The sequence below is a fragment of the Ranitomeya variabilis genome, chromosome 2 (genome assembly GCF_051348905.1).
Source record: "Ranitomeya variabilis isolate aRanVar5 chromosome 2, aRanVar5.hap1, whole genome shotgun sequence".
NCBI lineage: Eukaryota > Metazoa > Chordata > Amphibia > Anura > Dendrobatidae > Ranitomeya > Ranitomeya variabilis.
The window spans coordinates 28,189,761-28,210,586 of NC_135233.1; the positions used below are offsets into that span (position 1 = coordinate 28,189,761).

Here is a 20,826-nt window from a genome sequence, read left to right on the forward strand (position 1 = left end):
TATTATTTTGGCACTACACAGTATGATTACTTGTGTATTGTATTATTAAATTGTTTGATACTATATGGTTTGGTTTGTTACACAACAATTTTCCATTATGTTGGCACTCTAACCTCAGCTGCCTAGTTGACAATCCTGTTCTCTCTCAGGTCATACACAAATCTCTACAAAGACTGAATGTGGAGTTGATGCACGTGGAGGAGTTTGTGGAGCACCTGACGTTCCTTGGACAGATATCTTCTGAGCTGCCATCCCTAGAGCGACAATACAACACTGTGATCCAGCTGTACTCCATCGCCAAAGACTACGGCATCCGTATTCCCTCAGAGGAAACTGCTCTCTATCAAAGTCTCATTCCCAGCTTCCAGCAGCTGAAATCAGCGGTTCTGTTCTGTGAAGCTAAAAAGGATGAAGACATTGTTAAGTTCAGTGGGGATTTGGACAAGTACATCTCAAACCTGCACTTTCAATTAATGGAGTTCAAGATCAAAGTAGGTTTCCCGGCTTACTCTCGCGTCCCTGTGTCTTCTCGCTGCTCAGCGTGCTTCTAGTTTTGCATGTGAGCTCTTTTTGGAAATCACAGGCTTCGTTTTAAGCAGATTATTGCTGGAAAGTGTAAGTAGGATGATTAAGTTTAGGTAAACGATGTCGAGCAAATGCAAGAAGCTCCTGCCAAAGTTATCAGGTTTAGGGAAACTCAAATTAGAAAGTTGGACCTATATTCGGCGGTCTCCCTAAATCGGTGGTCTACAGCCTATAGCTCTCCACCTGTCATGGTGGCTCTCGGAATTTAATGGTAGTTATAGTTTTGTTCTGCTGGAGAGCCATTAGTTTGAATACAGGAATCTAAATTCACTTCAAAACAACTTGTCATTTGCCATAAATATGTATTTTTGTTCACATGAATGCAGCTGTTCTTCTGAATCCGTGGTCGTTTTTCTTTTGTTTCTGCGCCTCTCTGTTCCTGAGATACGGCCTCCTCTACCCTGTATATAAATTTAGTCCGTTAAGCTAAAGGGGTGTGGTCCTCAAGGATACACCCACAGGGAAGAGTTGAGGACCACGCCCACTTAGCGTAAAATACTACATTAGTGTACAGGGAAGAGGAGGCCGTATCTCAGGAATGGAGAGGGTCAGGAACAAAAGAAAACCAGCGCCAGATTCAGGAGAACAGCAGCATTTACACCAGGTAAGAAAACTATGTATTTATTGCAGGTCACATATTCCCTTTAAAATGTATGTTCACCGTCCGATCTAAAATTCTGTGCTGATTTATTAAGTGAATTAAATCTTGAAGTAAGTCAAAGGTTAAAGTTCTGTCTTTGTAATACATAGTTCTAAACCCTCTCCTTCCCAATACACCACTGTAGATTTCACAATTAAATTTTGGCAGGCAGTAGCTGACACTAGTGGGAGCACCCTCGGTGCATTCGGCAAGCCGGTTTAACTGTAATTAATGCGGATGATGTCCCCTACATTCCACTATGGCACATGGCTTCATCTTGTCACGGGAAACGTCATCCATATTAATCACAGGACAAAGAACAGGATTATTGGGGTTGGCAGAGGGCACCAAAGAGAGTCTTGGGACGTGTACAGGCCCGCAAGCAAAAGGGTGCCAGCAGTTTAGCACGGGAAACCCAGTTGACAGGTTCTCACTCATGTATTTCTAGGTGAAGAACCCGATACTTCTAGAGACGGACACATTTCCACTGGAAGCCATTGAAGTCATCGTCAGCCTTTTGGAAGAGTTTGAGGTCATCGCCAACAAGGCTCGATGTTACTCCAGCTACCAGGAACGGTTTGGTAGCTCCATGACCCAAATGAAGGCCAGGTTAGTAGACGCCCTAATATTACAGAAGAACTCTGGAAACACCATCACCACCCAAATGCTCAACACCGAGCTCTCTGAGACCGAATGCGACCTGAGCTTGAGGAAGCTTCTTTGGGAGGCCAAGGAGGAATGGGGGAGATTGTCCACGGAGTGGAGGCAAACCTCATTCGAGAACCTCAATGTGGATTTCATTCAGCGAGATGTCAATCGATTCAGCCATACCTTGTTTATGCTTGAGAAAGGTAAGGAACGTGATGTGACCAGAGCTCATAAGGAAAAAATAATATTCTGACCCCCCCATCCTGATTTTTTTTTTTTGTTTCTCCTGTTTTTGTTTGAAAAATTTAGGTTTGCCACCAAATGATGTTGTAACGGGTCTGAAACAATCCATTACAGATTTTAAGCAGAGTTTACCCATTGTGGTGGCTTTACGAAATCCTTGTCTTCAAGCCAGGCATTGGGACACTATACACTTCACAATTGGCCGTATGATAACCAAAGATAAGAACTTCACCTTGGGAAATCTTCTGGAACTTAGGGTAAATATTGTGGATTTATCGATACTGTATAAAACGCACCTGGATTAAAGGGGTTGTCCAATCTCGTCCATGGGATACGCCATAAATGCCTGTTAGACACACCTTCTACCTCTGGGACCCATATCTTTCTGAAGAATGGACCTCTCCCTCAACACCGGGCATGTAGAGATGGACGCACATCCGCTGTTCTGTTCATTCACTTGTGTAGAAATTGAAAGGGAGGAATATAACTATGGGGTGTTACTGTATGTCTCACCTGGAGAAGTGGATTCTCGTAGCCACTGATCTGGAAGAACAGTTGTTGAGCAGTGCGGACAGGGGGTGCTGGAGCAGCTGTATGGAGAAGCGGACTGTAGAGGAGATGCCGAGTTGATGTAGCAAAGCTCGAACAGAAATAACTGGTATATCAGCGTTGGATCCACAGTGATGAAGCAGATCGGGATCAATGAAGATTGAGAAAGCAGAGCTGATGTAACAAAGCAGCTGAGTTGTTACAATGATGATTTAGAGTTGGAAACCTGATGTAGCAGAGTAACTTAGCAAAGAAGTAGAGTTGGCAGAGTTGGCCTATTGATGTGGCAGAGTTGGCCCATTGACGTGGCAGAGTTGGCCCATTGACGTGGCAGAGTTGGCCCATTGACGTGGCAGAGTTGGCCCATTGACGTGGCAGAGTTGGCCCATTGACGTGGCAGAGTTGGCTCATTGACGTGGCAGAGTTGGCCCATTGACGTTTCAGAGTTGGCCCATTGACGTATCAGAGTTGGCCCATTGATGTTTCAGAGTTGGCCCATTGACGTATCAGAGTTGGCCCATTGACGTATCAGAGTTGGCCCATTGACGTATCAGAGTTGGCCCATTGACGTTTCAGAGTTGGCCCATTGATGTGGCTATGTTGGCCCATTGATGTGGCTGTGTTGGCCCATTGATGTGGCTGTGTTGGCCCATTGATGTGGCTGTGTTGGCCCATTGATGTGGCTGTGTTGGCCCATTGATGTGGCCGTGTTGGCCCAGTGACGTGGCCGTGTTGGCCCAGTGACGTGGCTGTGTTGGCCCATTGATGTGGCTGTGTTGGCCCAGTGACGTGGCCGTGTTGGCCCAGTGACGTGGCCGAGTTGGCCCAGTGACGTGGCCGTGTTGGCCCAGTGACGTGGCCGTGTTGGCCCAGTGACGTGGCCGTGTTGGCCCAGTGACGTGGCCGTGTTGGCCCAGTGACGTGGCCGTGTTGGCTCATTGATGTGGCAGAGTGGCCTAACAACATAGCAAAGTTGACACAATGATGTGGAAGTTAGGCATCAGACTGAGTTTGGTACAGTGTGGCAGAGTTAGCACAGTGATGTAGAACTGATGCAGTAGAGTAAAGTATAAACCGGGATGCAGCATTTGATAATAGCATGATGTCAACTACCTGAATGTCCCAGGAGCACAGAAGATCAGAGAGTCCTGGCAGAACAGGACGGAGGATGCGACACTCGGCCCTTGAGCCAGGACATGCGAGTAACCTAGGGAACCTGAACGATTTCATACGGAGTCCGTGTGGTTCCAGGTTATCACATGGTAGACATACGGGTACAAGAAGCAAACTTACATTGCATATATCCAATGGTTTTCAGTGGAGAATTCCTTTAAATCCGGTCACATGACCAGGAAGTATAGGAGACGTGATGCAGCCTATGTGCACGTCGGACACTATTTTGCAGAATATGGCGCTCATTTATCAAAGTATCAATGGGATAAATTTTGCATTGGCGCCACTTGAGTTATTTCTGCCACTGTAATCCATATGGCGCCATGTTTATTCTGTATAACATTGTGTGGCTGGCTGGTATTTTACCCCAAAATTTGACTCCCTAATTTATGCTCCATTCTGTATCATAGAAGGTGCTTTAATTCTGAAATCCTGGTAAAAATAAACCTGTGAATTTGGGAAATCATTGCTATTCCTCGCCCCAGACGTCCAGAATTGCTTATTATAAAGCCGCTTTTACCATTCGTCACAGATCCCCCGAGCTAATTACTAATTTCCTGCTAATCGCGCGCGCTGCGGCCGGTCAGACGACGGCTCATTTTCCAGCGCAGAACATTTCAGGACTTTACACTCATTCATATCATTATCCCAGAAATGCTGCGGCGCCTCCTTCTATAAATAATCCCCCATCCTGTTGATGAAAATAAGCCCAGAACGAAAAATAGATTATTGAATGTCACATCCGAAATTATGTGCAGCCTCAAGACACAAGTCACCAAATTAATGTCAGCGAAACCCACCAGCTCGGAGAATTTTTTTTCCAATTACTTTTGCTGTGGATATAAAAAAATGTATGAAAAAAACAACATCACCGAAATGTCCAAAGATGGGGGGGCTGCATTTTGCGTTCCTCCTCGCCTTCCAAGAGGCATCAATTTTCTTTTATATATTTTTTATTTTATATTTTGTATAAAAGCTTTTTTTTCTGCAAAATTGTAATTTTTAGTTTACCCCTTTAATGTTTTTTTTTTTTTTTGCCTAATTATTTGAGATTATTTTTATTTTAATTGTGGATGAAAAGGGTGGGATTTCAACTTATTTATTTTCTTTTATATATTAAAAAAAATACATTTTTTTCTACAATTTTTTTTTTAACCTCTTTACAAGTGCTTGAATCTGCAATCAATACTCTGCAATACTTGTATATAGCGGTCGGACTCCTGCAGCGAGTTAGATGGAAGATCGCAATGCTACCCTGAATTGTCCTTTTCAGCTAGATGCTAAGCACAGTGTCCTTTTCAGCTGGATGCCAGACTTAACATCTCTTGATTTAGGATTATTATAGTGGAAGTTCTTATCATTCACTGCTTAGCCCATTAGTAGTATAATATTTTCCACCACTTTAACTGCCTGTTTCTCTGAAGAGGGGCCCTTAAAGGGTTTATCTAACCCCATCACAAAAACCTAACAGCTGTCAGAAATACTAACAGTCTTATAATCCCTTTCTGCTCTGACGCCGACACTTTCCTACTCTCCGAGGCTTCTTTTCACGCGTTGACGTAACCAGTGCAGCCCATCACTGGCTGCAGCAGCGTTGACACATTCCTTCCTCAGTCGCTGCACTTTTTTCATACTTGCAAATCTTGTCATTGATGAAGCCCGGTAAACAGAAACCAGCCGAGGATCGGGGGAGTAGCGGCATGCCAGGAATTAAGTGGGTTGCCGTGGAGATGATTCATTAGCCACTCAGCATCTGTCCTCTCAACTGCTGCCTATGCAGAGCGCAGCAGCCAAAGGCAAACTCTTCTCAGCTGCTGCGCTCTGCATAGGGACTGTAAACTAAGCAGCTGCTTTACTCCTCCACCTCTCCTGGCTTTGTGCCTGTACGAACTTCTTCTGCATTGGAGGTCCTCCTGGACCATTTGACAATGGGGACAGAGGAAATCGTCCAAAATTTTGTGCCCCCATAGAAATTGGCACCTTGGGCAAAAGCCCATATTGCCTTCCCGACACGCTACACTAACTGTATGTAAGCTAAACTCTTCTTTTTTTCCACAGATATTTCAGCATAAAGATAAAATCATTGACATCTCTACGACGGCCACAAACGAGGCGACCCTGGAGGGCATGCTGAACAAAGTCATCGGCCTGTGGAGCACGACTGACTTCAGACTGACCGCGCACAAGACTGAACTTTCAGAAATCCTGATTATCGCGTCGGCGGAGGACATAACGGCTCAGCTGGAGGAATGTCAGGTCATCCTCTCCACCGTGAAAGGCTCGCGCTACTGCGCGCCCATAAAGGTGACATTTCCATTTGATATTTTAAAACAAAAGTTAAAAACGTGATACAATAAATCATAATATGTATTCTGTCTTAAGGGGAAAATAAATATTAAACTAAATATTAAAAAAAAAACTAGAAAAAAAAGACAATTTTCATGTTTGCACTTTTGTTTTTTCCTTCCCTTTTTCAAGAGCCATAACTTGTATTATTATTATTATTATTATTATTATTAATAATAATAATAATAATAATAATAATATTATTATTTGGGACTTTTTATGCTGGTCTTTTACATGACAAGTAGTAGGATTTTTAATGTTTACATTACGAGTTATAGGATTTTATATTTTTATTTTATTTTATTTTTTTTTTAAATGCTGCTGCAGTTTACACTGTGCGGTAAAAATTTCCTGGCAACAAGTTATTACGATTATGGTAATAACAAATGTCTACAATTTTTTTAAAATATTTTACTGCTTTTAATAAACTCAGAAAAAATAGTCACCAATTTCTAAAATCAATACTTTTCTTTTATGTAACGGAGCTGGATGAAGTTTTTTTTTTTGTTTTTTTCAGAGTGAGCTGTAATTTTAATTGGTATTAGTACATGCAATATTTCAACCTTTTTTTTTCCATTTTTGGGGTGGCTGGAGGTGATGTGATCCTAAAAATCCAATTGTCGCTTTTTGAAAAAAAGTTTATTCTTTCTGCCATTTACCATATGGATGCAATCATTTTATACTTTTAAATATTGCTACAAATTAGGCTTTTTTTTTCATTTTGTAACTGTTTCTTACATGATTTTTAATCGTCCCCCTAAGAGGACTTGATCCTACAATGGTTTGAGCACTTGTACAATTCTCTGCAATGCTTCAGTCGGGAGGAGGATAAGGGGCTACTCCGGTATAATAAACTTACCCCCCCCCAGTATAGGGCATGCCTGTCAGATCAGTGTCTGGGGCTCACAGATGAGACCCCGGCAATCTCCAGACACGTGCCCCAGTTCACACTTTATTCTTCCCCTGCCAGAAAGCCTGAGGTCCCTTAAAGGAGAGGCCGGTTGTGCACGGGAAAATAAACATGGGAACCTGATGGGTTGTTTACTGGCAGCTCGGGGGTCCATAGGGAGGGCCCAAGGGTCTATAGGGGAGGGCCCAGGGGTCCATAGGGAGGGCCCAGGGGTCTATAGGGGAGGGCCCAGGGGTCCATAGGGAGGGCCCGGGGGTCCATAGGGAGGGCCCAGGGGGTCTATAGGGGAGGGCCCGGGGGTCCATAGTGAGGGCCCAGGGGTCTATAGGGGAGGGCCCAGGGGTCTATAGGGGAGGGCCCAGGGGTCCATAGGGAGGGCCCAGGGGTCTATAGGGGAGGGCCCAGGGGTCCATAGGGAGGGCCCGGGGGTCCATAGGGAGGGCCCAGGGGTCTATAGGGGAGGGCCCGGGGGTCCATAGGGAGGGCCCAGGGGTCCATAGGGAGGGCCCAGGGGTCTATAGGGGAGGGCCCGGGGGTCCATAGGGAGGGCCCAGGGGTCTATAGGGGAGGGCCCGGGGGTCCATAGGGAGGGCCCAGGGGTCTATAGGGGAGGGCCCGGGGGTCCATAGGGAGGGCCCAGGGGTCCATAGGGAGGGCCCAGGGGTCTATAGGGGAGGGCCCGGGGGTCCATAGGGAGGGCCCAGGGGTCTATAGGGGAGGGCCCGGGGGTCCATAGGGAGGGCCCGGGGGTCCATAGGGAGGGCCCAGGGGTCTATAGGGGAGGGCCCGGGGGTCCATAGGGAGGGCCCAGTTAGGGACTATGCAAATTTTCCAGTACGCATCGGATGTGGGTGTATCCAATCTGAGTTTCCATCTATCCACTGTGATCTGGAATACCCCTTTAATGCTTAAAGGGAGGAATATACCGGTACCTTTTAATACCTTTACTCTTTTTCTTTATTTATTTCTTCCTTTTTTCCACTTCTTTTGCTCTCTCTTTTAATCTTTCTCTCTTTATTTTGTTCTTGCTCTCTTTATTTTTTCTTTCTGTTTTTTTTTTTCACTTTCTTTCTTTCTATCTCTTTGTATCTTTTTTCTTTCTTTCTCTTTTTATTTTTTTCTCTCTTTTTCTTCCTCTTTCTCTCTCTATTTCATTCTTTTTCCTTTTTTCTCTCTCTCAATCTCTTTATTTTTTTCTTTCTCTCTTTTTTTCTTTCTTTCTCTCTCTGTCTCTTTATTTTTTCCTTCCTTTCTTTTTCTTTGTCTCTAAGTCTCTTTTTTCTTTCTTTCTCTTTTATTTTTTTCTTTCTCTCTCTCTTCCTCTTTCTCACTTTATCTTTTTCTTTCTCTTTCTTCCTCTTTTTTTCTATTTCTCTCTTCACTTTCTTTCTTTTATTTTTTTCTTTCTCTCTTCCTCTTATTTTCACTTTATATTTTTCTTTCTTTCTTTCTTTCTCTCTCTCTTTCTTTCTCTCTCTCTCTTTTTCTCTCTTTTTTCTTTCTTCTTTCTTTCTCTTTTATTTTTCTCTCTCTCTCTTCCTCTTTTTTTCACTTTATCTTTTTCTTTCTTTCTTCCTTTCTACCTTCCTTTCTCTCTTTTTTTTCTCTTTTTTCCTCTCTTTTCTTTTTTCTATTTTCTCTTTCCTTCTCTGTCTGTCTCTCTTCCCTTTTATTCTTTCTGTCTTTCTCTCTGTCTCTCTTTCCCTCTCTCTGTCTCTCTTTCTTTTTTTCTCTTTCTTTCTCTCTCTCTCTCTTTCTCCCTCCCTCTCTTCCATTCTTTCTTTAGCTCTTCTCTTTCCCTTCCTGAGGATTATTGCTGACCGGGACATTTTGCCGCACTTTTGCTCATTACTCCTGCGCGTTTTGGGACGTGTTACGTATTAATGAGGCTTTTAATGTAGCACATAATATGATTCTATAATTATGATTTTACCCCACACTGGAATTTTAACTTTTTTTACCATTAGTGCAGAAATGTAGATGTTTCCTAGGAGAAATGAGCTGATTATCTACTTTTTAAGATCTCTGGTAAAGAGCAGTTAGTGCCCCCGTCACAAGACACGATTTCGCCTTCTAGAAGTGCCCGCTCCGGTATGACGGGTCCATGTTGTTATATCAGCGCCGACAGCAGCGCTCAGGATCGGCAGGTATTAGGCCGCGTTCACACTCTGCACACAGTGTATGATGCCAGCGTTACTCTGCCGTCAGGCTCTGACAGTGCCATCTATTGCCCACCCTCCACTTCTGACCCGGGGGGCCTATGAGGTGCAGGGAGCTACTGAAGACCCTCCTTCCACTACCCCATTTTGATGCTTCCGTGAAAACTTCACAGGTTCAAATCCCCATATAAAAAAAAAAAAAAAAAAAAGTTATTTTAAAAAGTTTTGAAAAAAAAAAAAAAAGTTTGAATCCTGAACACTGAAATCTTGCTGATTGGGGGGTGGATTATATTAGAAGGTGATTTTTACTGCACGATGAATGCGGAAAAAATGAAGCCCAAAAGTCAATGGTGGAATTGAAGGGGGGTTCATGATTGCATTGCACTTTTTAGATTTATTTTCCTAGTTTTTGTTAGTACATCATATGTTAAAGTGAAAGGTGTGATTCAAAAACACAACTCGACCTGCAAAAAAAAAACCTCCTGAGCTCTTGTATAGTGATGTCGGCGTAAAAATAAATAAGTTATGGATCTTGGAAGAAAAGGAGGAAATAAAATAACGAAAGTGCAAACATGGAAAATGGACGCTTCGGGAAGGGGTTAAATGAATACAATGCATAATTGATAAATAAAGGCTGGAAATAATGTCTTCTCACTGCAGAATACAGTTGATGAATGGGACAGAAAGCTGAATCTCTTCTCGCGTACCGTGGAGGAATGGATGACGTGCCAGAGAAGCTGGCTGTACCTGGAGCAGATATTCCTGGCGTCCGACATCCAGAGGTACAGACAGCGGACGAGACGAGGATCACGAGGCCGAGCTCCTGTCATCATGTCGGGACCGGGACTTATTGATTACGCTGTTGATCCCAATATATCATTATTGTATTAAAATTGCCAATATATATATTTGTTAAGATACAAAGTCACTGACAATGTGCTGGAGGGGAGATACGTTTCACTGAGGCTATTGGCTTCAGTGATTTGAAACCCAGACATTTGCTCCAGCACACTATGTGTTGAGAGGGGTTAATCGGACATTTTAAGGGCTGGGTTTTTTGTGGACAACCATAGAGCGGGTGGGAGGGTGTCCACCTTATCTCCATGCCAGGGTGTGGTCTGGGGTTTAAATAGTTTTCCTACTGAGGCATTCCGTGTTCAGTGTGTCTGGAGAGTGTAACAGAAAAATGTTCATGTTTGTGCTAACCCTGAGCCGGCGAAACCCCTGTACCAAAAGAACTATGCTGCTTGTTACCACATTGTTGTTTTTTTTTACCCAAAGGGCTTTGTTTAATTTTATTTCACCATTGTTTATCCTGCATATATAATAAACCAGTGAAGATCTTAAAGAGACAGTGTTCCCCTGTCTACCCCCTTGTACAGCTGAGTGAGTCGATCTACCACAATATACATAAGAAAATAAATATCAAAGTTGAAATCAACCTAACGGCAGTCCAAGCAACAATAAAGAATTAAACGTCCCAGTATTAAAATTATAAAATCAATTATTTCATACCATAAAGAAAAACAAAAGCACCAGAATTGTAGTTTTTTAAACCCTGCACTTCCCAAAATAAAAATACAATAAAAAGTGATCAAATCCCAAAATTGTACCAATATCTACAACTCACAGTCTGAAAATAAACCCCTCATACAGCCCCATTAATGAAAAAATGAAAAGTTAAATGTCTTAAACAAAATTATTTATGTGGCTATTTTTTTATTTTGTTTACATTTTTTTTAAAGCAATTAAATACATTTTTTTATTAATTTGGTATCAATACAATCGTACTAGAATGACGTTACCAGGTCGTTTTTAATGGGTAATAAACATTGTAAAAACAAATTTGGAATTGCGTTTTTTGTGGGTTTTTTTCACCATACTTGGAATTATTTTTTCCTGGCTTTTAGTAGATTATAAGGTAAAGTAATTAGTGTCCTTCACAATTACAACACGTCTCGCAAAAAAACAAGCTCTCGTACGGCTAATTAGACAGAAAAGTAAAAAAAAAAGTTATGGTGCAAAAACGATTTTTCAAAAATAGCGCCACTCTTGCTCATGTGTCATGTCTGGTATTACAACTCAGTGCCATGTGAGTGAAGACGCAGAAATGTAACCTGGTGGATGGATTTGTGATATATTAATATGTCCTGAGAGATCACCGTATGTCTTTACTAGGCAGCTCCCGGCTGAAGCCAAACTTTTTGCCCAAGTTGACAGTTCATGGAAAGAGTTGATGAATCAGATAAAAGACAGACCTAACGCTCTTCGAGCCGCCACTGCTCCTGGAGTGCTGGAGATCCTACAGACCAACAATGGTCATCTCGAGAAAATTCTAAAGTGCCTTGAGGTAGGTGGGAAGCCAAAAGCATTACTGTGCCATCTTCGGTTTAACCTGAATTTCGAGATATTTGTCTTTTATGATTGTTGAAATTAAAAGTCAAGTAGATTTTCCTGGTATGAGGGTTATTGGGGCCTTGGACAGTGACCATAGATTGGAACGATGATCTGTTTTACTTCTTGATACCAAAAGGTGATGTCGAAGGAATAAAAAGACATAACAAACAACCAAAATCCCCCAAAAATGGACAAGTTGATTTAAAAAAAAATTGTACAGAATGTAATATAATAATTATCTTTGCCTATTATGGAATTAAGTTTGTTGAATTCAAAGATGCAAAAATAACCAGGTACATTCACAATGGCTGAGCGAAATAATCCACTTAAATAAAAAAAAGGAAAAACGTAATCAAAATACATATATAAAAAAAAATATATAAAAATATCTAAAGATACATTTGAAACAAAATTTACAAAAGATAACAAAAGATTATGAAACTAGAAACTTCTCAACTAGAACAACTCTGCAAGAGACAAAGAACAATGGAGGCCAGATGAAGCGTGCAGAACTAAGCCTACCCTTGGTAGATAAAACCTGGGCGCTGTAAGAAACAATACAAGGACTCCCCCAGGTAAAATCAAGTTATTTTATTTTCTGTATTTACAGGATATTGTGTATAATAATAGATTATAAATTGATTTTACTTGGGGAGAGTCTTGTGTTGTTTCTTGCGATTTTATCCAATGAGAGTAGGCTTAGTTTTGCACGCTTCATTTAGCCTTGTTTTAGCATAAAATTGTTACGCAAGTTTGTATTTTTTGTTGTTTTGTAAACTGTTGGGTATCTAACACTGCAAGGTGATACAAGAATTTATGATGCCAGCAACACTCCTTCGTTTTGCTACAACTGTGATTACTAACATTACCTGACAGCAAGAGGCTTCCATGGTATGTTGGGAGTTTCAGTTTTGCAACAAGCGGAGTTGGGGACTTAAACCTGTCCATCTTTAAAACATCTGCTGGAATTTATGGACAATGCATTTTGTAGTCATACAATTTTTTAGCTCAGTCCTTTAAAATTTGAGGTGTGGTCATGAAGTAGGTCAGTTGGCATCCAGCCGTACCAAAATCCAATGTTCTTACCACTCCCTTATCATATGCTTGGATTTCATGATGGATAGTATAATAGAGATGTATGTTAAGGGCATGCTGAAAACTGTTGGGAATTAACATGCTTGTCTTGGGTAGAGCATTCCAGAGAACTAGTGCAGCATGAGAAAAGTCTTAAAGATAAGAAAGGGAGGTTCAAATGATGAGTCTTAAGCTTTTAGCTATAATAACTTTACGATAGACAAAGAATAGTGGAGGCCTGATGATGAATTTAGAACTAAGCCTACTCTTGTTGGATAATATCTGTAAGAAACAACACAAGGAGATGCTGAAAAATGTTGGGAATTAACCTGATTATCTTAGGTAGATCATTCCAGAGAACTGGTGCAGCACGAGAAAAGTCTTAAAGATGTGAAAGGGAGGTTCAAATAATGGTGGATATCAACCTTTTAGCTAAAAACAACATTGTGATAGACAAAGAACAGTGGAGGCCAGATGAAGAGTGTAGAACTAAACCTACTCTTGTTGGATAATATCTGTAAGAAACAACACAAGGGCATGCTGAGAAATGTTGGAAATTAATCAGATTATCTTGGGTAGAGCATTCCAGAGAATTGGTACAGCACAAGAAAAGTCATAAAGATGAGAAAGGAAGGTTCAAATAATGGTGGATATTAACCTTAGATCATTGATAGACGGAAATGAGGAAGGTGATGTAGGGTAATGCAGCACTGTGGAGAGGACCGATTTAGTAATAGACAGATGAGAGAAGAAGTGTAGAGCAATTCTGGAGAGGACAGATCTGGTCGAGATGAGGAAGGAGATGTAGGTCGATGCAGCACTGTGGAAACCATGGACAGGGTGGTAGACAGAGATCAGGAGGCGATGGAGGGTCATGCCGAACTGAAGAGAGTTTTGTGGGTGAGTGTGTTGTGTTCTGTAGCAGATGGGTAACCAGTGCAATGACTGGCACAAGGTGGAGGCATTGGTGTAGCAGCTGGGCAGAAATATGAGCATGGCTGCTGCATTCAGGATAGATTGCAGAGGAGAGAGTTTAGTGAGGAGTAGGTAAAAAAATAATGAAGTAATAATCAGAGGATAGGCAGTTGGTGTTCTTGGAAAGCCCCTTTAATAAAACATAATGTCTCCAGAATCTGATGGGCCCTTGGGAGCCTGCTACTGGTGATGGTAATAACCCACTGTCCACTGTTTATCTTTCCTGCCAGGACTTTTTAGAAATTAAACGTAGGGTTTTCCCAAGATTCTACTTCCTCAGCAATGATGACCTTCTCTCCATCTTGGCTGACAGCAAAAACCCCAATGTTGTCCAGGCAAGTGATCCTTAATAGTTTTTTATTTTTTTAAATCCTTAGAGGATATTGACATCTTTGGGGAATTTTTTTTAACTTAAATGCATGTATGGTGCTAAAATCATATTTGGGATTGGGTTCCTTAATTTTATTTTTGCATCATTTGCAGGCATTTTTTATCTGCACATTCTCAGGTGTGGAATGAGTTAACTGAGAATAGTCAATTCATAATTCTTATCTTCCTTCTTCTCAGCAGATTTATAGCCGCATGAAAGTCCGGTCCAACTCTGATGTGGTCATAAGTCAGCGCATAGAAATGAGGAGACAGGTTAAAGGGACACTTGTCAGAAGGAGCTCGCTGACAGACTCTCAGTTAACTCCTTCTGCAACCAGCAATGTGCAGGGAAAAAAAGCCAATATACCAAACAGTACAGTATTTTTAATGACTCCTAATTGCAAAAAAAAATATTTTGCTGCCCAAAATACATGCATTTCAGTAAAAAGAAATGCTCCCAAAGATGTCCATTCCCTTTCAAAGGGGTTGTACGGAACTATGAAAAACATAGTCTGTGTGTGTAATTCCAGCTCCGTTTTATCCACCATAATGGAGCTGAGCTGCAGTACCGTACACAACCCATGGACAACGGTGGCGCCATTTCTAGTGGTTTTGTAGTGCTGTACATTCCCTTTAAGAAATGTTGAAGACCATGATGATATGTCTGACTTTTCTATAACGCAGCCCCACCTGGTGAAATGTTTCGAGAATATCCAACATTTGGACATAAAACATCATCTGAACAGTTCCCCCGAGGTGGAGATGATTATGTCTGCGGAAGGGGAGAAGATCTGCATGCCTAAGTACCGCACATTCCCTTATTGTTACTGTTAATTAACACAAGTCATTAGCCGGGAACATTGTGTAAGGTTTACAGTAATTACTATGCTGCTTTCTGTAGGAATGTCCGTGTCAGGGGCTCGGTGGAGCAGTGGCTGGGAAATGTGGAGACCGGCATGTACGACGTCATCAAGAAGTAAGAGCTTAGCTACATACTATCTATCTATCTATCTATTATCTATATATTATCTATTATCTGTCTATTGCCTTTCTATCTATTATCTATCTATCTATTATCTATATATTATCTATCTATTATCTATCTGGAGCGCCCCCAGACGTAGGGCCGCGGGGTACTCGGTACCGGGCCTCTCAGTCTCGGTCCTAGGGTTGTCACGGTGGCTAGACCCGGTCCCTGACCCTGCTAAGGGGCGTCCAATGAAAGATGAGATGATGGTGCGTGGTGTAGGTCGCGGTGAATAATGAGGACACAGGGTTGCAGTCTCTTTACCTCTTTACTGAAGGCTTCAGGATCCTCAATCCAGAGCACTGCTAACAGGGCTGGCTGAGACCGGCCGGTCCGAAGGCACATCCAGAGTTCCCTTTGCAGGTGGAAATCAGTGCCTACCTTCTAACGCCTGTGTGTTGTAGTACCTCCCTGCTGAGCACCACGGGATAGTCCTCACAACTGTTGTGTCTGTTTCTGATGTTCTTCTCTCTCACAACTCGTATCTATTCTAATGTTCTTCTCCGTCCCCCAGATGATATGGATAGAACGCACCCGTATGACGGGTAGGCCTGGAGTTCTTCCGGGACCCTAGCGTCGCCCCTCTCCCACAGTTGCCCCCTATGTCTGCTTAGGTGATTTAGGTGAGACAGCCAACCTAAAATTAACTGTCCTGCCTTTGGTTTGAAGTACTGCTTGGAGCCCAATACTTCCTCGGCGTTCCGGCCACCGGCTACGCGCCTCAGTAGGATGTTGCCTCGATCTTACGGCACGACTCCTACTGGCTTTATCTCCTTTTTGCTGCGATCTCGTTTCTCACTTCTCCACAGTAAGCCTCGCTTCTTTTCCTTTCTTAGGATGCCACCTCATTCAAGTGCAGGCGTGGCTCCGTAACGTTCTGTTCTGTTCGCTAGGTCATCCCACCCCTGACAGAGACCCCCCTGAATTTTCCCTGCAACACCCTCTGCCACAGGATGTTGCCTGGATCCAACCCAGTCAGCTTCTGACTAACTTCCTATCCAGCCCCCAGTTTTACCAGATTGTGAGGAGTGGCCTAATACATAGAACCCTTTGCTCCCCCTGGTGGCCAGAATGTGAAGTGTAAAGTGTGACTGTGATACCTGGTCAGGTGAACTCCTTAAGTGCCATCAGACGTACCATCACTCCCCTTAGCGGCGGAGCGTCAGTACTGCAACGACCAGGACTCTGGGGCGCTGCACTCCCCCCCCGGTTAAATCCAGTACTCCTGGACTGGGAAGAAAACAACAATACATGTCAGCAAAGGACCTACAAATTTTGAAATGCAAAAACAAGTAATAATAACAGTGCTTCCCTTTATGGGAGGTGAGGACTCTTGAACGTTACAAACAAAAACATGGTTAAATATTTTAAATAGCATACTATAAATAACTTCTATTACCCAGCCGGGTATGCTACTAAGTGCAAATTCTGAACAATAATTTAACTTTTCCTTTAAGGGCGTATAGGCTGAACCCACTAAAGGCTTACTATAAAACTCTAAAATATAAATTAACTTTTTCTTTACTTCTCTCTTCTAAGTGCAACACTCTTCTTTTTTTCTCTCTGATTTTTCATATGCAGGACCGCCTGTCTATCTCTATCTGCCCAGGCCTACTGCCTCTTCTCTTAGTACAGGATCACTGAGCCATCTCTCTACGGCTCTCAGGAGGACTCACTATCTAACCCCTACGGGTTTACTTCCTGTCCTCAATCTCTAGCAAAATTATCAAACATTCTCTATAACTGTCTAGCTAACTACATATTGTTATGGAAATATTTGGGTTGGATAAATATATCCCTGTGTGTGCTGTGGCCGCTCCCAATAAGACTGAGTATTTTGAGCGCTCAAGGAAGAATGAGACTGCACAACATCATTGTGTCAATAACATTCCATCAATACTGATACTTTATTGTACATACATAGTTTTATATTTTCACATAGAAAGGAGTGGTTAGGGGTTGTCAGGGGTGGTTAGTTAATTACCATATTGTCTAGCTCCTCTCTCATTGGTTATCTAAACATATATGGAATATTGTGATTAATGCTCATATGACAGCAGATTAAGCAACTAAACTTGAGCTCTGTATCTAGGACAAAGTGGAGACATCTGATCAGGAGTTAAAACATCTGACACTGTTCCGCTTTTTGGGATGGAAAACCCCATATGATCTGTCTGGGTTATATCAGTTCGTGTCAGCCATTTTAAACCATTTATTATAATGTATATATTAGCTGTGAGCATATGAGTATATATGATTATAGAGGGGTATACATGCAAGTGAGATCTACATGATATATATATTTCTATCACAATATTACTCCTATGTAAAACATTATTACTACCTACTTTCTTTAAGGCAACATTATACTTTAAGTGCAACTAGTGAACGTTCCCTTTAAGAGGGAACCAAGTCTCTTTAAAGTAATGCAGACTCTCTCTATCTGCAAGTCCAGTTAAGGCAAGAGCTTCCATACTGTACTCAGGAACAATCTCTTCACAAAGCTCTCCTTCTTGTAAAACCAGTAAGGGGCACCTTTAAGAAGGTGCGAACTATTTACATTACAGTTTGTGAACCATTCACCGTCCATGATTCGGCAGTCTTTGTAACATGGGTGAACAAAAGCAAAAATGAAAACAAAAGCAAAAATAAGAAGCAATAGGGATCCCGGGTAAACGAAGGGATCCCTTTAAGAACAACCCTGGTCGGGTATTAGCAGCGGAAGACACAGAAGACGAACAGTTAACGAACTATATTTAACGAACTATATACAATCTCAGCAGCTTAGGCTCATAAATCAGGAGGTGGTTTCCACCAGGGCTTTACCTCACAGGTAGCCCTTTGGGGCTTAGAGAGGCTTGGCCCCAAATCCACCCCCCTCAGCCGAGGACGGGTGGAGCTCACGGTCACACGTTGGGTTGAGACCGCCGGATGATCCATGGCGCAGGTGGTAATCGGCCCCTCAACAAGGGGTCCGGTCTCCTGGGCCTCAGGGGCGGCCGGAAGAGCTGCGCACCGCTGGACATCATGAGCCCTCCAACCAGTCCCTCGCTGCCACCGGGTATAGACTACAGCATCTGCAGGCTGCAGGTCGCGGTCCGCATCAATCATTCCGTGGCAGGGTTCCACCTCGCCCCGGGCGACATGTACCTTCAGCGGCTCCCCAATCTCCTGAATAACTCCTCGTCCTTCCTGGGAGTTGAAGGTGACCACTACACCCCACTTCGGCGGAGGATCCTGCACTTCGGCTCTCAAGTCGATCACGGCCACAGGTTGGGCTTCCCTCTCCTTCTCCTTCCGCCACGCGGTCACCAGGCGCCACTGGTGCTCCATCCATGGCATCAGTTTCAGATCCCGCTCCTGCAGTTCACGGCCCGGTGATGGGGTCCGTGAGTCCTCCGCGGTCGGGTCGGGTGAAGAAGGGAACGCAGGGGACAGGCGAATCTCTGCAGAGTGGACCAGCCGGGAACTCACCCGGGCGTGGGCTTCTCGGCACCGCTCCTCCTGCCGGGCTTCGGCCGCAGCCACCCATTCGTCCGGCGAGCGGCTGCTGGGTCCTCTTCTCGCGAGCAGTTCTGCAGCGGTCAGCGCCCGCTGTAGCGGTGGGTCCTGGCTTGCTCCCACCGATACAGGCTGGCGCCGGGTCGGGTCGTCCCCACATGACTGCTTGGAGGCCGCCATGTCTGTCCCTTCTTTTAGATCGTCTTCCCGCGTTCTCTTTCGTGGGCGGCCCCGTCTCCATGGTCTCCACCCTCCAAAGAGAATGAGAAGGCGGACCTCAGCCGCTGACGGACACGTCCTCAGAATACAGCAATACTTAGACTGGGCGGCCATTGTCTTTTGCGCTCTTCAGCTTGTCTACACCCACTTCCACGCCCCTCTTCTTCTCCTGCGCTCCCCTTGGCGCTGTAATGGCGGCGGTTTTGGCGGGAAGTGGCGATACACAGTCTTTGCAACAAGTCACAGTTCAAGCACAATTCTGACACAATTCCAAGGCACACATGACCTGATTCTCCAGGCTTAAGTAGATCCTGTTCGTGATGCCAAGTTGGAGCGCCCCCAGGCGCAGGGCAACGGGGTACTCGGTACCGGGCCTCTCTGTCTCAGTCCTGGGGTTGTCACGGTGGCTAGACCCGGTCCGTGACCCTGCTAAGGGGCATCCAATGAAAGATGTGGTGATGGTGCGTGGTGCAGGTCGCGATGAATAACGAGGACACAGGGTTGCAGTCTCTTTACCTCTTTACTGAAGGCTTCGGCATCCGCAATCCAGAGCACTGCTAACAGGGCTGGCTGAGACCGGCCGGTCCGAAGGCACATCCAGAGTTCCCTTTGCAGGTGGAAATCAGTGCCTACCTTCTAGCGCCTGTGTGTTGTAGTCCTTCCCTGCTGAGCACCATGGGATAGTCCTCACAACTGTTGTGTCTGTTTCTGATGTTCTTTCTCACAACTCGTATCTATTCTGATGTTCTTCTCCGTCCCCCAGATGATATGGATAGGACGCACCCGTATGACGGGTAGGCCTGGAGTTCTTCCGGGACCCTAGCGTCGCCCCTCTCCCACAATTGCCCCTATGTCTGCTTAGGTGATTTAGGTGAGACAGCCAACCTAAAATTAACTGTCCTGCCGCTGTTTGAAGTATTGCTTGGAGCCAGTACTTCCTCGGCGTTCCGGCCACCGGCTACGCGCCTCAGTTGGATGTTGCCTCGATCTTACGGCACGACTCCTACTGACTTTATCTCCTTTTTGCTGCGATCTCGTTTCTCACTTCTCCACAGTAAACCTCGCTTCTTTTCCTTTCTTAGGATGCCACCGCATTCAAGTGCAGGCGCGGCTCCGTAACGTTCTGTTCTGTTCGCTAGGTCACTGTCAGGATCCCACCCCTGACAGAGACCCCCCTGAATCTTCCCCCGCAACACCCTCTGCCACAGGATGTTGCCTGGATCCAACCCAGTCAGCTTCTGACTAACTTCCTATCCAACCCCCAGTTTTACCAGATTGTGAGGAGTGGCCTAATACATAGCGCCCTTAGCTCCCCCTGGTGGCCGGAGTGTGAAGTGTATTGGTGCCTGTTATACCTGGTCAGGTGAACACTTCAGTGCCATCAGACGTACCATCACTCCCCTTAGTGGCAGAGCGACAGTACTGCAACGACCAGGACTCTGGGGCGCTGAATATCATATATCTATTATCTATCATCTATCTATTATCTATCTATCTGTTAGCTATCTATCTATTATCTCTATTATCTATCTATCTATAAGATAATGTGTATCTGATAATACAAGTAATAAAACATGATGATGGAAGTAGTAATAATATAATAATATTTTCTTCCCAGGATGATGAGAGCCGGAGTGTTGGATTGGGACAAGTCAGATTTTAAGAAATGGGCACTCTCCCACCCAGGACAGGTCATTCTTGTAGTGGTACGTGTGTTACCGACCCCGGCACTGGGCAGTCACTGGTAAAGTTCTCCTGTGTAAAGATTGGTCCCCATAGGAGTCAATGGAAACTAAAAAGTTTTATTCTCTAGCTACAGATCAATGCAAATACTGCACCAAGGCTTTTTCTGTTTGTGTGTAAATCTAAAATATTGCAACTTTCTAATGTTTTTTGTGTCCTGTGTCATCTCACTTTCACAATCTCTGTGATGCAATTGCAGGTGGCCAGTAGGTCAGCATGGCGGACAGGAGCCTGCGGATGGTCCCCCGTGGCTGCCATGTTGGTCCTC

General features: G+C 43.9%; 1 protein-coding gene across 1 annotated transcript in view; it reads left to right on the plus strand.

The window, feature by feature from the left end:
• The window catches only part of DNAH14 (dynein axonemal heavy chain 14), a 173,230-nt gene that overhangs the window by 44,789 nt on the left and 107,615 nt on the right, over window positions 1-20,826 (plus strand). Inside the window, exons 18-27 of the mRNA XM_077282193.1 lie at window positions 150-491; window positions 1,674-2,076; window positions 2,183-2,373; window positions 5,897-6,142; window positions 9,914-10,035; window positions 11,432-11,603; window positions 13,930-14,034; window positions 14,753-14,871; window positions 14,970-15,044; window positions 20,434-20,521. Coding sequence (XP_077138308.1) covers window positions 150-491; window positions 1,674-2,076; window positions 2,183-2,373; window positions 5,897-6,142; window positions 9,914-10,035; window positions 11,432-11,603; window positions 13,930-14,034; window positions 14,753-14,871; window positions 14,970-15,044; window positions 20,434-20,521 — 1,863 coding nt within the window. The remainder of the gene's footprint in view (window positions 1-149; window positions 492-1,673; window positions 2,077-2,182; window positions 2,374-5,896; window positions 6,143-9,913; window positions 10,036-11,431; window positions 11,604-13,929; window positions 14,035-14,752; window positions 14,872-14,969; window positions 15,045-20,433; window positions 20,522-20,826) is intronic.